Below are 15989 nucleotides of genomic sequence, written 5' to 3' on the forward strand. Positions count from 1 at the left end.
AAAGCTTGGTGTTGACTTCATTGACTTTGTTCCTCTGTAAATAGACTGTATGTTGTTACAGTTGCTTCATTAGACAAAGAAAACAACAGGCCATGTGAGCAAATCACTTGTGACACATCTGAAAGATTAAGCAAGGTACAGTAGATAGAGGAATAAACAATTAACTAACAGGAATAAGCTACTCTAATAAAAGAAGTATAACATCAACATAGAGCACGTTTTGCTTAGTAAATTTAGAAATGACCAATTGGATATAAATTTTTTATCAGTTAAAAATATTAATGTTCTGTTGGCCTTATAGGTAAGGCAGATTACACTATCAGTCTGTATTGAGTGTTGATATGATTCATAACAAGCAGTGAGATAATTACAGAGAAGTAAAATACTGAGTATGAAAAGTAGCAGGACAATTGGGAAGCTTTGAACATGTACTGACTTACAAACATTGAACATGCTCTCTTGCAATGCAGACTGCCTTTTCATCACTTCAGAGTGATCTAATTGTTGATCTGATAAAAATTTACCTGCTTGCAGACTTTTGGCACTTAGAGTAGAGAACCAAAAAACAGACTCTCACTTTCTAGGTGAATGCCTTAGCTGTTGATTCAGAAAAATTAATAGGGATTTTCTTTGAGGGAAAGGAAAACGGTGAGGGAAGGACAAGAGGAAGGCATACCTTCTCCTATAAGAGAGGAAGTAAAGAGAAAGGGGAAGGAAGAGTATGAAAAGGGTAGAATTTCACAGAAAATGTCTTGGAGAGGAGGAGAGATGAATTGCTAAGGAACTTCTGGAGGAAGTTATTGATGCATGGAGGATAAATACTACTACTGCTGTTACAGCCTTGTAGTACTGTTTAGCCAAGTGTATCTTTGCATTGGCAGTCATCTTCCTGCCTTGTCCTCCACACATTTAGCTGCTCCATAATACAATCCATCAGGAAGTTCACACATGCTTCATGTCACAAACATGCTGATGAAGTCCTGTATACGTTACTGTATAGAAAGATTTAGGGCTTGATTCTCTTTGGGTCATTTTTCCAAAGAGATGATACCTGGTTAAAAGAGGACTTTTTTTTTTTTTTTTTTTTTTTTTTTTTTTTTTTTTTTTTTTTTCAATGTGTCCACATTCAGAAGAAAACTTTGTGAATCCTGAATATGTTGCCTTGAAATTTAGATTAAGACACTAGAGGGAAATAGAAGGGAGAGCTCAAAATAATCTTGACCTCAGTGTTTCTGTTGACTTCTCTAAACAACTCTCTCGTATTACACTAATTTTAGGTGCTCTCTCTGTTCTATACAGTGTTTGTTTTGAATACCATTTTGAAGCATCTGTCTCTTCCCCTCCAAGAAATAGCAAGTACATAATTCATGCTTTGGAATTCTGCTGGAGGGGCTAGGAAGTCTAAAATAATTGGTGTTCATTAAGCAAATTCCATCCTGCCCACTGAAAAAAACCCAAATTTTGTGGGAAAAGCTCATGATCGAAGTTCATCTTTTTCATACAAGACAGTCAAATTAAGATTGCAGAAATAAATTTGCTTTTGCCATTTGCCAATAGGACTTTGCAAGTCTATTGAAATTTTTTCCTCTTTTTTGATTTAAGTATACAGTTAATCCCTGTGAACAAATGAAGAACAGTCTGGACACACAGCACTGATAGTTTTTACTGTCATACTTGTTCAGGTTGCTAATGGGTCTACTTTTTGTTACATGTTTTAATCTCTCTTAGTTTATAATTCACATTTTTAATTTAATTGTGATGACTTAATATCTTTAATGTTCCAGTGGAAGGCATTTTAAAAAGTTGTCAAAAAATCCAGATAAAATAAAGAATCTTTAAAAAGCCTATGTTGCCTTTGACTGGGGACATGGAACAGATGCTGTTAAGCTTCTGTGAATCCTAATTTTTCTGTAATTTTATGCTACTAGTTCTACACTGATTGAAAATAATGTTTTTTGCTATTTTGGACTGTATTTCTGCAAATCTTATTAAGTAAGGGAAATATAGTCTTCTGTTATTACATTTGATTGATATAATAATCTCTTTAGTTTACTTGGTTCTAGGAAATTCTTGACATTTTCTTTTCATTGAATGGAGACAGCTAACACAGACGGAAACTATTTTTGAAATATAAATGGGCCTAAATAATAGTACTTATGTAGGTTTGAAAGCTACAAGGCTGTTGATTTTGGATTACAAATGTATAATGGAGACAAAATTGCCATTGATTAGTTTTAAAATTCTATTTATACAATCTTGACCACTTTCAGAGACATTGTATTAACTGATCAGAGTTTATCTAAATTAAAAATAATGTATCCAAGAATACCACATTGCCCTGCTGTTTCCATTTCACCTATCAGATACAGTCAAAAGCTTTAGTAGTGCATCATTTAAATCTTATACCAATCCTAACTCATAAGCACATTCTTTGGTCTTTCTGTGTATTTTTACCTCTCTGTTACAAAGATTTTGAAAAAAAATATTCTTTCAATTTAGGCAAGAAACCTCATAGAGAATTTTTTTAAGCAACAAGCGGAAATTACGAGGAGAGGTTCTGAACCACTGCCTGAAATATACTACATTGAAGGTACTCTGCAAATGGTGTGGGTTGATCACTGCTATCCAGGATATGGAATGAATCCTCTGAGACATCCAGACTGCCCAGATTGTTGTGGTATGTGACCAATTTATCATACAAAGCATTTAGTATTAAGATGTCTTTTGTGCTGATTGAATACTTGCTCTTCAACTTTATAGAATTTTTCAACCATACTAGTTTGGGCTGTTTGAGTTTGATCTGGTCAGGTCTGTCAAGATAACCAAATACTTGTTACTGAGGCTTTTATTCCTTGGGAAAATCTTTTTTAATATCAGGTTGATTTAAATCTTAAGCTAAACCCCCAGTTTCTAGGGATGGTTTAAATTAAAATCAATCAGATTAAGTCTTTTCCTTGGAGTTCACAAGGAAAGTCCATAACCTGACAAAGAATCTTTGAAGTGCTAGTTTTCAAGTGAGACAAACAAGACTGAATTATTTTTGTTCTTAAGTTTATAAAAGCAAGGCTACTAATTTAGTGCTTTCTTACAGTCTTAAATGTAACATTTCAGCCGTGAATTGAGTGACAAAGATGAAATACTCTCTTTACATAACTTTGTAAAAGACTTTTAAATTTGTAAATATTTATGATCCATTTGGGATAAAATGGAAAAGAGTGGACTGAATTCTGATAATTTTACTGACACCAGTCCACGTATTAAAACAAGTGAGATCACTCCCAGTAGACACTAAGGATTGGATCAATATTTTAAAAAATATCCCCCCTCACCCCTGCAAAACCTCATTCATATGATTCCCAAATCTTGAGGCTGAGGTCTCAAAGGAACAACAGAAGACAGACACACATAGAATAAATCTATAGTCAAGCTTTAGATGGTAAAAGAAAATACTGGATAAATACTGGATTACATTTCAAACATAGTTTAGAGAATGAAATACATTTTAAAAAGAAATGTTAAGATTGTACAAGAAAATAGCAAATATAATGAGATGACTGTAAAATTGCAGGACATGGGCAGTGTTCCTACATGTAATTGTTTTTTCCAATTTGTTCTGATTACAAGAAGAAACTTTGCTGATGGATGCCTTCCAGCAAAATATAACAAATCATTTGGAAGGGCTAAATACATATAGAAGTTTTTATATTTATTGTACATTATTGTTGTACATGATCTCAAGGAAAGGGACATTAAAATCACTTTTAGAAAAGTTGCCTTCCATTTAGTAAGTTTTGTTATGTACAGACTCTAGTTTTGTCACAGACTTTCCTCCTTTCTTCTTTCCCTTTGGCAAAGCTAGTTCCCATTAACACAACAGGCTTTAGCAATCCATATGTGCATATTAAAAGATTATTATATTTTAATAATTTAAGAAGAAAGTGCTGTTTATATTTTAAARTAATTTAATATTTTATGTTTACGTTATGTTTATATTATGTTTATATTTTAAAATATTTTTTTTTAAAAAGAAAAGTTCAGGAACAGGTAGGTAAATATATATCGTTACCAGTATTTGAGCTTCTACTAGCTCAATTTCCTGGTAAAATAAATTATATTTCCCAGACTTCATTAAGATAATTATACCAACCCGAACATAAACAAAAGGTTCAGGATTTTATTTTCCTTTCTTTTTTCTCCCACATGTGCAAGTCATACCTCTGTTCCAGACCTAAATCTGAAGTCTCACTCCATTCCAAACTAATTTGTATTCCTTTTAAAGTTAAAAATAGAATTAGTCTAAGCTCTAATGGTATTTAACATAAATATTGGGCATTAATGCTTTTTTCTCATTTGCCATTCTCCTTTGCTTCTGGCACTAGACAGAAATTTTACATAGCTCTACACCAGTGTCAACCCAAGGAGCTGTTACAAACAGCATTTATTTCAGTTCAGCTGGGATCATAACAGATGCATCTTTGGCAGGTATAGGAAGAAGTTCTCAGATCTCAAGTACCTAAGGCTCTGGAACAGTCAGCCTTGAAATCTGCCAGCTTTCACATAACTGTAGATGTCATTCCGTCAGCATCCTCAAATGCATACTCTTTTCCATAACTCGTGGCTTGGTAAAATTAATCTTTTCATTTCCCAGAATCCAAAACACCACATCATAGATGATAACACCAAAAGCATTTTCTGCAGATCAACCAGTCTATCTTTCTACCTCAAGTCAAGATACCAGCTTCAGTCATTCCTGACAGATATATCTGGCATGATATTAAAAACCTCAAAAGACAGACTGCAAAGTCATCCAAAGAAATGTAACTCAGTATTCAAGATCCTCAGTACTGGAAAACCCTTTCCTAAGATCTTTCTTTAATTTCCCTTGATGAAGTTTATACCCGTTATTTCCTGTTGTGTCATCTTTAACTTCACAATAGCTTTTGTATATCCTATAAGAGTGGATGTTTTCTTCACCTGATACTCTCTTAATTATACTAAACCATCTCAAATTCAGCCTTTTTTTTGGGTGGGGGGTCATGTTTTATAGACGTCTTTTCAGCTTTACTACTACTTATATAGCTAATACTATCAATGTGACTATTTTTATTTTTTTTTGTTTTCAGCAATATGAAATAGATTCATATTCTGTTTTTGATATGCTATAATTTCTTGCTGTATTACATAAAAGGAAAATAACATATTTTCCCATTACCTTCTCTGCAACAGTGGGGRGATCTTTCTGAAACATGCACTTATTCATGGCAACATTTTGATAAACACATTTCCATGGAAATATGGCAGCAAGCAACTTTTGGGTTATGCAGTAGCAATTCCCCTTGCTGCTGCAGGAAACAGGTTGTATAACCCAGCTAGTACAGTTTTAAGATCCATCTTAAAACTATATGGGATGTTTGCTGTATGTTGCTACTCTTGTTTCACAATTAGAGATCCAACTTTCAGTCCAAATTTATTCATGGGAACTTCACAGACATTTATCCTGATATAGAACTCTTTAGCTTAAATAGATTTTTCCCTTATTTTATAACCTGAACAAGTGATCCACGTTCAGTCTGCTTTTCTAAGAGTTTGCATTCCCCAACCTTCATTTCATATACTGCATTTTGAGTTTAGTTCTCTTGCACGAGGATGACTAGAATTTCATGGTATTTCAGATGAACTCTTACCAGTACTTTTTACAACATTAGTGGTTTTTGAGTCTAAAATGATGCCCCAGTACACTGCTTGCCCTTTTCATTCTGACTTAGTTCTCACAGATCTCTTTTAAACAAATATACCGGCCTTTCTCATTCTTTATTTCTTCCTATTTAAATCTTGTCCTTATTGACAACATCTCCCAGTTTTGTGTCATCAGCATAGTTCATTGGGGCTTCCTGTGATAACCTTGTTAGTGAAAGTATTTAATAAAATTTGTCTAAGAGTAAGCTCGTGAGTAATCCCTTTAGCARTTCCTCCCTAACCCTTTTTAGGCATCATTTGCTACTGTCTTTTTTTCTGATTTTTGTCCATTTTTTTTGTTTTGTCTTTTTTCTAATTTTTATTCTAATCCTAATCTTCCATAATGTATTATATTTGCATGTGCTGCCTTGTCAGATTCAAATTAATTAGTCATTTATCTTTATTATAAAACCACATTGAATTATGTCATTTTCAGCTTGCTTTTATATGCTTAAACGTTCATCCTTGAAATCTTTACATAGTCTTGCAGTCTGATCAGCTGATCCACAGTTTCCTGGATTCTTTTTCCCTTTTCTGAAAAATTTATAATACGTTTCTTACTTACCAGTCAAAGGTTAGTGTCAATCATAGGGTAGCACCACAGTTTTATTGCAGACCTCAGATGATAGTCTTACCCTTTCATATGCCATTTCTATTTTGGAACACTAAAAAAGATAGTATTCAGATTTTCTAATTTAAGTACATTAAACTCTGAATAGTGTGTTTTTAGGCTCCTGGTCTCAATAAGGAAAAGACATAACTACAAAGGTTGTAAGGTAGGCTTAACAATAACAAGGAGAAAAGATGAAATAGAGCATGCATATCTTCTGCAGGATTCATATACAGATCTACTCTATTTTTACTTTTCATACAGCAAAACAGGTGGATCAGGTGGATACTCAGTTACTTCTGTTCTATCTGTTCTTTTTGTAGTATCTCGTCTTCTGTCATACTCTAGTAGTTTTGGCTCCTCCATGCTGTTGCCCAGCGCTGCATGCACAATGCATCATTTCCTTCATACAGCTATCACACAGTTTTTGCATAAAGACAACCCTTTCATTTACCATACCATCTACCAGTTTAAATCTCCTATATTGGAACTTGCATTCATTTGGTCCCTATAATCTGGTCTCATATTTTCTATACTGTATCCTCATTTGTTTTTTCCCTTCTGCTTTTATATTGAAATGGCATTAAAAATTGAGCTATTGTCTCATCTTCTGCTCCCATTTTCTAGTCTAAATCTCTTTGTGAGTTAGTCAGTCAATCATTTTAACCTTATTAATCACTGTCTGACATATAAATCTTTAGAGAGATCTGTTTTGCACAAAGCACTGTCCAGCAGTGAAACATATCAAAACCTTGTTCATCAGGTACCAACCTATAAGCCTMAGGCAGAACCCTTTACTGAGTGACTTTGTAGAGGCCATAACTTCCAGAGAGGAGTTGCTACTGATTTATAATTCCATTTAGTCTCTTGCCTCTCTAAAACAGTCCTTTAGTTTACAGAACTGATGAGTCCAAGCACCTTAGATTTTTTATATATAATTTCTCCTAAGTTTTATGTTCTACTTTTAAAGTTCTGTTTTATGTTATATGGAGCACAGTATTCTAGGATAGGTTAATTAAAATGTTTAGGTAACTGCTATTTGAGATATGATCCACCAGTAATGTTTTCTTGAAGATGTTGATTGAGTCACACATCAACAAAATCTTTAAATATAAGTTCTTCTTTTAAAAAGATTCCTTGTTTTCAGTTGTTTTTTTGTTCAGATGCAACCATGACATTAATATAGTACAAAATTTCTTATGTTTTGTAGGGCTTTTCTGGAGAGACAGCTCGATAACATAACTCATATTAGCTTTATGAATTACTTTTTTGTCTTGTATTATTATTCTGCATAGCTTCATTTTCTAAAGTGATTTTTAATAGACTAGATACTGAATGTAATAGCTTTAATTTTATTTTCTTCAGTTCTTTCACACAGTAAGGTGATTATATTTTTGAAATGTAATAACTTGAAACTTTAAAAGGAAATATATTATGCAAACAATATTGAAGTAGTCCTAAAAATCAGGAGAGTGTCAAAAATATTGTTAGCTCATAGGATACAAAACAAATTAGAATGTTACGTGCATTTAAATTGGTGAGGTGTGAAATGGCTAGTCCATAAAATATGCTGTAAAGATAGATTACTTTTCTAAGATGTTTATATTTTCAGAGTGATGGTATACCAGTAGGAGTTCAATGAAAAAGATAGAGACAAGCTATATTTACTGGTTAAAGACATTTTCAAGGCACTGGCACAGGCCACCTACTTCACACTCCTTTCTCCTTTTCCTGCTTTCCCCTAGATAACAAACAGATCATGTTACTGAGAAATAAACTTAAAATCAACTTACAGTCCCACTGTAAAAGAAATGTACCTTGCTCCAGTTAAATCAAATGAAAATATTGAAGGATTTACTAGATAAATAAATATAATTTATAATTTCCAATAAAAAATATAGTTATTCCTCTGGTGCACAAGCAGATTTATGTGTAGGCTGGGAAATGCTCTGCTTACGTTTATTTGTAAAGCTTTATGTTTCCTGTAAAGCTGTCTTGCCTTGCCTGTGCTAATGTACTAAAAATACCAGATTTTAATGTCATCTACAAGGGATTCCTCTCTCAAATTTTGTAAGAACCTTAAAGCCCTCTTCGTTCAATAGCTGTGGCAAAAAATGTTAGACAAGCTTGTCATAGCCCTTGAAGGACAGGAGTAAACTAAGGTAAAGGAGATGAATTATTGAAAATCCTGCTGAAGACTTCTGCTGTAGTGACTAAGGAGTCTTCATTAAGACAGGCAAAATCCAATAACAAGGGAGAYAGCAGCTCTGCAAAAGGTAGGAAAGTCTTAAATACCTTTGCATGATGAATAGTAATACTGATCATTAGAAACAGATCCATCCTAAAGAAAGGCTACCATTGCCAAAATGAAGTGAGGTTCATGATAGCATGATCAAATAGCTCGAATTCTGCTTTCTTCTGCCAAGAACCTAATGCTAAGTTAGTCTTCTGTGTATAGACAAAGAATAAAGTCATTCGTCAGACGATTATGGAATGTATGGAAAAAAYATTTCATTAAAGATGCTTTTTATGTCAAACACTAATTTCTGCTTGTTTGATAAATTATTGGTGCACTACTTCTTAATAATTATCAGAACTTAAATTTCAGCTTTATTTTGCATTATTTACACAAGCAGCTACAGTAGTTTCGTTAAAACGTTTTCAGACACAAACCATATTAAGATTTCACTGGTGGAAAAAGGACCTGCAGGTAGATGCAGTGAGAAGTGCTGAAGACAGAAATACAGTGTAATAAAATATATGTATATGTAGATGTATAAAATACATAAATTTTTTAATCATCAACTAATAGAATGCTGAAAAAATGTTTTTTTCAAATAGATAAAGATGCATTCTAAATATTTCAAATGTAAGTAATTCCTTTATCAGTATCATTTAAATTTCACTTTTTTTTTTTTTTGTCCAAAGTTGTCTGCAGCCCAGGATCTTACAATCCCAGTAACGGAATTCACTGTCTTCCGTGCAATGACAGTTTCATATATGGAGCAACAAAGTGTGAGCTGTTGTGATATTTGCACTCTTGTAGTATCTCAGATGTATTTTAATGCAATAATATTAATAAACATTTAAAAAATGTGTAGAGCTCACTTTGGCTGTATCAGTAGAATACACTTGCTTTTAAGAAATAATTATTCATCAGCACATTGGTAAATCATGCTTGGTCATATCATTTGGGACTACTTGATTTTTTGAGGCCTTTATAGTATATGGTAGGTTAATAGCAGTAGAGACAATTAATTATTTAAATCACAAAAAGGAAGTACAGGTATTTCACATATATACTCCCTTACTTAGTCATAGGCCTCAGCTCTTTTCTATGTGGACAATTGTAATGACTACTCTATACTGTAGTTTTCATCTACCTCCCCACTCAGTCTTCATTTTAGAGTATTAAGATGAACAGTTCAAGGTCTGCATCTGACACTGAGAAATCATAAATGTTGCAGTTTAGTCTTAAGTGCAGTAACATCCTGAATTTTCTTCTATGATGAATTATAATATCACTATAGATATAATGATGAATTATAATACCATCTATCACCAATAGCTAACTTCTTTCCAAAGAATACAGAATTTCACTTTAATCAGTCAGCTGTTCCACCTTTAAAGGTATCAGGTTGAGCATGACACTCTTTTGCTTTTACTTGATGAAAACAAAATAATAAAACAAAGTAAAAGTTATATTGGTATTATGACACTTGTATTCTTTAATTTGTAAGCSTGTCAGGGATTCCTAAGTGGTAGCTTGATGCATTCCCTTTCATTCTCATTAGTAGCCTCATTTCAGTTGGTATTCAGTAAAAGAATCCAGCTTCAAATTCTATTTGTTTGGGTATTTACAGAGCATACCCCGTGTACTGTACTGTACTGTACTGTTTTAATACAATATTACAGTTTTATCTTTTTCCCCTTAGTTTAATGAAAATGAGCTAGACAAGAAGGCCACTTTTAGCTATTTGTCTTGTCTGAATAAAATGAGGTTTGTGGTGTTTAGTTCTTCCAGCTTTCAGAAGCACAAAAAKGGACTACAGGTTTAAACATACAAGTCTTCAGCAATTACTTTCTGAAAAAAGGAAGAAATGGAAATACTGTGCTACTTCTAAGAAGTAGTTTTTAACTATGGCACATCACTTAAATGTACTATACGATAAGCAACCCACTAATACACTGTTTATATGAGTGAAACTCCAAATGTAATGTATTTTGATGGGAAGGATAAAAAAAAAAGAAAGCATTGCATTTGAAAGTAACTAGCAAGGCTATCTTAGCTTGCTTTTCCAGTCTGAATGAACTGCAGTAGTTTTTATATAAAACATATGTAACTGCCTAAGGCATCTGGGAAGAAAAAAAAGGATAATCATTAGTCTTCTACAGAGTGACACTGTTTATTATTTTAGTATAAACAACAAAACTATTTAGCAGAACATATAAAATAGCTATTTTTATCAAATGTCATTTCAAAATAAACAGCTGGGAAAGCACATGTTAAAAAAAAAGGTTTAGCAGCTAGTTAAGAAATTCATTTCTATTTAACTGGAATACATAAATGACTAATGCTAGCTATTCCTTGTTTTCCTATGTAATTAGAAATAAACAGGTCACGAATGTGAAGAGTTGTTATATTTGTTTGCAGCACTGCATGCCCATATGGTATGCCCATAATTTGCCAATCACAGTAGCACTAAATTAGTTAGCATTAGTTTGACTTATTAATAGCTAAAAGAGCCCCACAGGACATAGTATTRACTTTGGGAAAATATAGGCTCTATGTTGGTAAAAATATACCAATAATCACATGGAACTTCATCCAGTATAGATGGCAAATTAATTTCAGAATTTTTCTCTGAAATTAATGCACTTTTAAAGGCAGCAGAAACAAAGATTAAGCAGCATTTTGACATTCTTAGGTATTTACCTTTGTGTTGCACTTTAGAAACAGAAAGCTCTGGTTAGCAAATCAGTCCAACACTTAAAGGCATTTATAAAATGGTATCTAAACTTTGAAGGAGAAAAACAAGTTGATTTTGTTTTCACTAACATACTATATACACAGTATAATACTGAGTCGCTTCTATATGCATACAATTACGCATTTAAGTAAAGTACAGAAATGGTAAGTTTTCTGGTCTTCCTAATAGGTGAAACTCACTTTAATTCACAAAGTTTGCACCCTTTCAGACTTAATGGGAAAAAGTAAAGTAAGTGGTTACAATGGTTTGTGTTCAACTCTACTACTGTGAACAAACATACTTTATATTATTATTCTTGAATGTTTTCTCTGTCATTGACTGACTGTAGTCAAATATAGATATTTTATTGCATATGAATTCTTGGAACAAATTCTAAAGTCAGTTACCGGTATTAAACTGAGTTTCTAAATTACTCTTGATTTATGCTGGCTTATCAAAGAAGAGAATTCTCATTTGTCAATTTATACATGTTCATGAACATCTGTACAAGAAATATCAATATTGAACTTGAATTTGACATGCCTGTCATTGCTAAAATATTTAGGTTACTCTTTTATATGGCTGAAGCCAGAAAAGAGACTCTTTTTGCAGATAAAACTATGAAAAAACATTTTCCTTGTTTTTTTGATTATTCTCAAAGATACTAATATGTTAAGCTGGCTTTCATGTAAGTCARCTTACATGTGCTATATGTTTACTAGTTTTCCACATTCTATATGAAGAGATATCTGTTCCCTTTCTTGTACCATTTTTTCCATAAAATAATTAACTAATAGCCCCAAATGAACCTAACAGGAGCAATGTAACAAATATTTCTGCTAAGTGCCTAGTTGATTATTGTTTTTAAACATCAGCTTTCATGTAGCTAAATATGTCAGCGTTTTTCCTACTACTGATTAATTAATATTCCATATCAATATTTCCACATAGGCTCTAGAGCTAAACAGCAAAAACTTCTGACTCATCTGCAACTGATAATTGACATACAGATTTGGACTTCTCCTATATTTATTTTTAAAAGGACATAAATGATCAATTGGAAAACATAATGTAGGCTGTATTTATTTATTTTTCTCTGCTATGGGAATTGTTTAATGTGATKTTTCAAAAGATGAAAATTTACATTTTTAGTGTGGTGGAGAGTAATTTTTGAGAGGAAGAGGGACTCTGGGAAGGAGTGGCTGTCTTCTAAACACTGAATAAGTTATAAAGTTCCTTAAGTAAACAGAACCTACCTCGACTGAAAATTGATGAATGGTTTGAATATCAAGATACCTAAACCCCAAACCACCACCAACAAAAAAGCCCACCTCTCCAGTTTGTGTTTTCTAATATCTTTAATGCAGCAGGGTGTAATGGAGAGTGTGCATTTCTGTACATGCTAATGTAAACCGAAAAGAAAATTATCTGATAAGGGAAATAAATTGAGCATTTATGTGGATTATATTAGATTATTATAAAATGTTTTTCAAAACATCTTATGCATTATAGGGGTGTCATGGTTTGGATGCTAAAGTTATCAAAATATAGTATCAAATATTTTACAAATCATGACAATATAGTTTATATTACATTGCATGAGATCAGAAGAGAGTTTTACGAAGTCTTTAGTTATTTTCCTCTTTTCCCTTTCAAATCTCACATAAATATTTAGAAGAATACCAGCACTTGTGGTTTAAATGTGATTTAAATATTCCTACYGAACAGAAGCCGTGCAATTTTATCATGACCTGAAACCATCTAGAGTATGTTCTCTTCAAGCCCCTACTAACACATTTGAAGCCAAACTCGTGTGTAGTATAATCCCACAGAAATGGACAAGACCACATCAACAGTTAACTTTGCTGTGATTTCAACTGGGAAATAAGCAGAAGCAAGTGACGCAGAAGCAGAAATACCATATTCATGCTAACGAAGCTACACAAGAACATCTGAGAAGAATATTCATTTTCCAAGCAACAGATCTTCAAATACAAAATTATTCAGGAGCTATCCGCGTATCTTGAAATCCAGTTTTTATAGACACAACCCATAGACACAACCCACCTGCAAAACTGAACTTCTCACATACAGGATACATGATGCTATTTGCATGGAACCAGCTAAGTACCTAGGCTTCAGGTATGTATGTCCCCTTTTGGAAAACACACCCAATGGCCAAAAGCCACTATTACATAGCATTATTTTATAGCAATTATTTATGTATAACTTAAGTTTTTTACTTCATTAACGTGTACTTTATTTGCTTAACTTTATAAAAAATGAAAAATATAATGCCCAGTAACAGGTGAATTGGCTGTCAGAGACACATTAAGAGTTTATTAATTTTTTTTTTATTTTGTTCAGCTGTCAGATGAGTATGTCTCAGTATGAGAGTCAATATACTCTAGATTTTGGTTCATCAGAAGTGATGTACATGGATTTTCTGATTTTTTAAGGTTATACAGCAGGTGTCTTGTAATATGAAGAAGTATGTTACTTGAACAGATTGAAATGTATAGATAAATACATGTGGCCACCACAGTGGCTCTGGTTTTTGCCTAGGGATTAAATRATTGCATTAGTTTGAGAACAGATGATCTCTAGCTACAATTCATATTGTCTAATTTTTTCATTTTAATTTCTGTATTTTCATTTTCCACTGCTGTCAAGAGAAAGGGAAATTTCCATTTTAAACCTCTGTCTATGTGAAGTAACGATTTGTAGTAGGCTGCAAATCTCAGCTCTCCATCTCTCCCACTCCTTTGCCAAAGGCTAGCTCACTGTTAGGTACAGTCACCTGCTAGAGTTGGGTTCATTCAGTACCAYTGCTGGGCCTGGGGTTGCTGACAGCATCACTGTGCACCAGCTGTGGTGGAAGGGAAAGGCTGGTGAAATCTGCCCAAGAAAGCTGGATCAGCCCATTTCCCCATCTCAGTGATGGCCAAAGAGCTCTCACATGGAAACACCACAGGCCAAGGCCAGATGTGGTCCAGTGACCTTTCCATAAAGGTTCATAATTCATGATGACTTCTACAGCTAGGTATCATTACACCTGGAAAAAAAAATCTGCAACTCAAAAGACTAGCAAAACACATTACCTTCAAAAAACCACCAGTAGAGGTGTGGGACCATAAACTGGTCTAGTTGAATTGGCCCAGGAAATTCTAAATAAAATGGGAAAGGACCAACCTATTACTACAGAAGGATGACAAGAATGCGTTGGCACCAGGACAGAAATGTGGAAAAATTCACTGGAAAGATGTGCAGTAGAAAATGTTTATAAAAGCTGCACTAGAAACACATACAAAAATAGCATTTAACTTCATTTAATCTCAATACTTCAATAACCTCAATACTCAGTACTTCAGTAAAGACAAATCTTCCCAAAAGAAGAGAAATTCAAGCCTACAGAAACAGTATAAGCTTAACAAGAGCCTTCAGTGAAGGAGAAACAGCATGTAACTAGTCAAAGATGAGATTTCCAGGGTTTCTGAGTTAAACATGGCCATATATTTAAAGATTCACATTCTGTGAGTCATATAGTTGCACTGAAAACAGTGTCCTAAAGAGACACTAACCAGCCTTTTGGGAACACCATCCCACGCCAAGCTGCACGTCTAAATTTGCTGCTCTTACTCATGTTGTGCAGCCCTCTGACATGGGTACTTCCACTTCCTTCAAGAAGATACTCATGGAAGAATGCTGGCAGTCATAGCACCTTCTCAGTGTTGTGCAGACACGTGATTTCAGTTTCTACTTATATCTTTGAAGCATAGGTGCTGCTGATTTAGAAATAAGCTTTCTACTCATGTCATATGAGTAAAGAATCCTATCTAGGTATATAAATGAACAGATATACTTAGAATAATGCATTTTTTAGCCAAATCCTTCCTCCTTTACTGCCATTAAGTAGAATTTCACTCTGTTAATAACAGCTATTCAAGGAATAAAGTACTCCTCTATAAAATGGCAGAATTCAGCATTTATGCTTCCATCTACAGGTGTGCTTATGGTCTAGATATAGGTGAGATATGAAATGCTTCTTCCTCCCTGCTTCCAAGAAAAAAAAAATCTGCACACTGTATCATCATTCGCTGCTACCAGCTGAGTGACTCCCAGATGAAATACTTCCTGTATCCCTGCTAGTAATTGCAGTTACTGGAGAACAGCGTTTTCAGTACAAAGTTTACATCCATACACATGAACTTCAGGGAAATTATTTGATTTTCTTACAGTTTAAAACTATTCARAATCAATAATCTGCCTTCCTCTCTCCCTTCTTCTTTAGGAATAGAATAAAATCACAAATGACTGCTGCAAAATTATCTGCACAAGTTATAGTTCCTTGATTTGTGATTCTGTTGCTCCTCTTCCTCTCCCAAATTACGAAAGTAGTTTCCACTACTGTGGAAAACCATGCCCAGCAACGGATATACACATACTCCAAATACAGACTTGAGCTGAAACCTGGGATCCATTCAGGTCAGTGGCAAAACTCCTGTGGTCTTCAGAAGGGCCGGAAATTCATTCTTGGTATGGATGGAAACCTAGAAACCAGGTCACATCATAGCAGTAGGTAGCAAAGGGTAAATGAAAGCTAAATCCATGTTTAAGTGTTTTCTTCAATTGTTGTCTTAATAGAAACTCCAAGTAGTCTAGGAATTGCTGAT

At 33.8% G+C, this 15989-nt stretch overlaps 1 protein-coding gene across 1 annotated transcript in view; it reads left to right on the top strand.

The window, feature by feature from the left end:
- The window catches only part of ZPBP (zona pellucida binding protein), a 33662-nt gene extending 24287 nt beyond the window's left edge, over positions 1 to 9375 (top strand). Inside the window, exons 7-9 of the mRNA XM_085305454.1 lie at positions 62 to 135; positions 2500 to 2677; positions 9275 to 9375. Of these exons, the coding sequence (XP_085161580.1) occupies positions 62 to 135; positions 2500 to 2677; positions 9275 to 9375 (353 nt within the window). The remainder of the gene's footprint in view (positions 1 to 61; positions 136 to 2499; positions 2678 to 9274) is intronic.
- The last annotated feature ends 6614 nt before the right edge of the window (positions 9376 to 15989 follow it).

Source organism: Rhea americana, unplaced genomic scaffold (genome assembly GCF_003343005.1).
Source record: "Rhea americana isolate MKP2758 unplaced genomic scaffold, rheAme1 scaffold_220, whole genome shotgun sequence".
NCBI lineage: Eukaryota > Metazoa > Chordata > Aves > Rheiformes > Rheidae > Rhea > Rhea americana.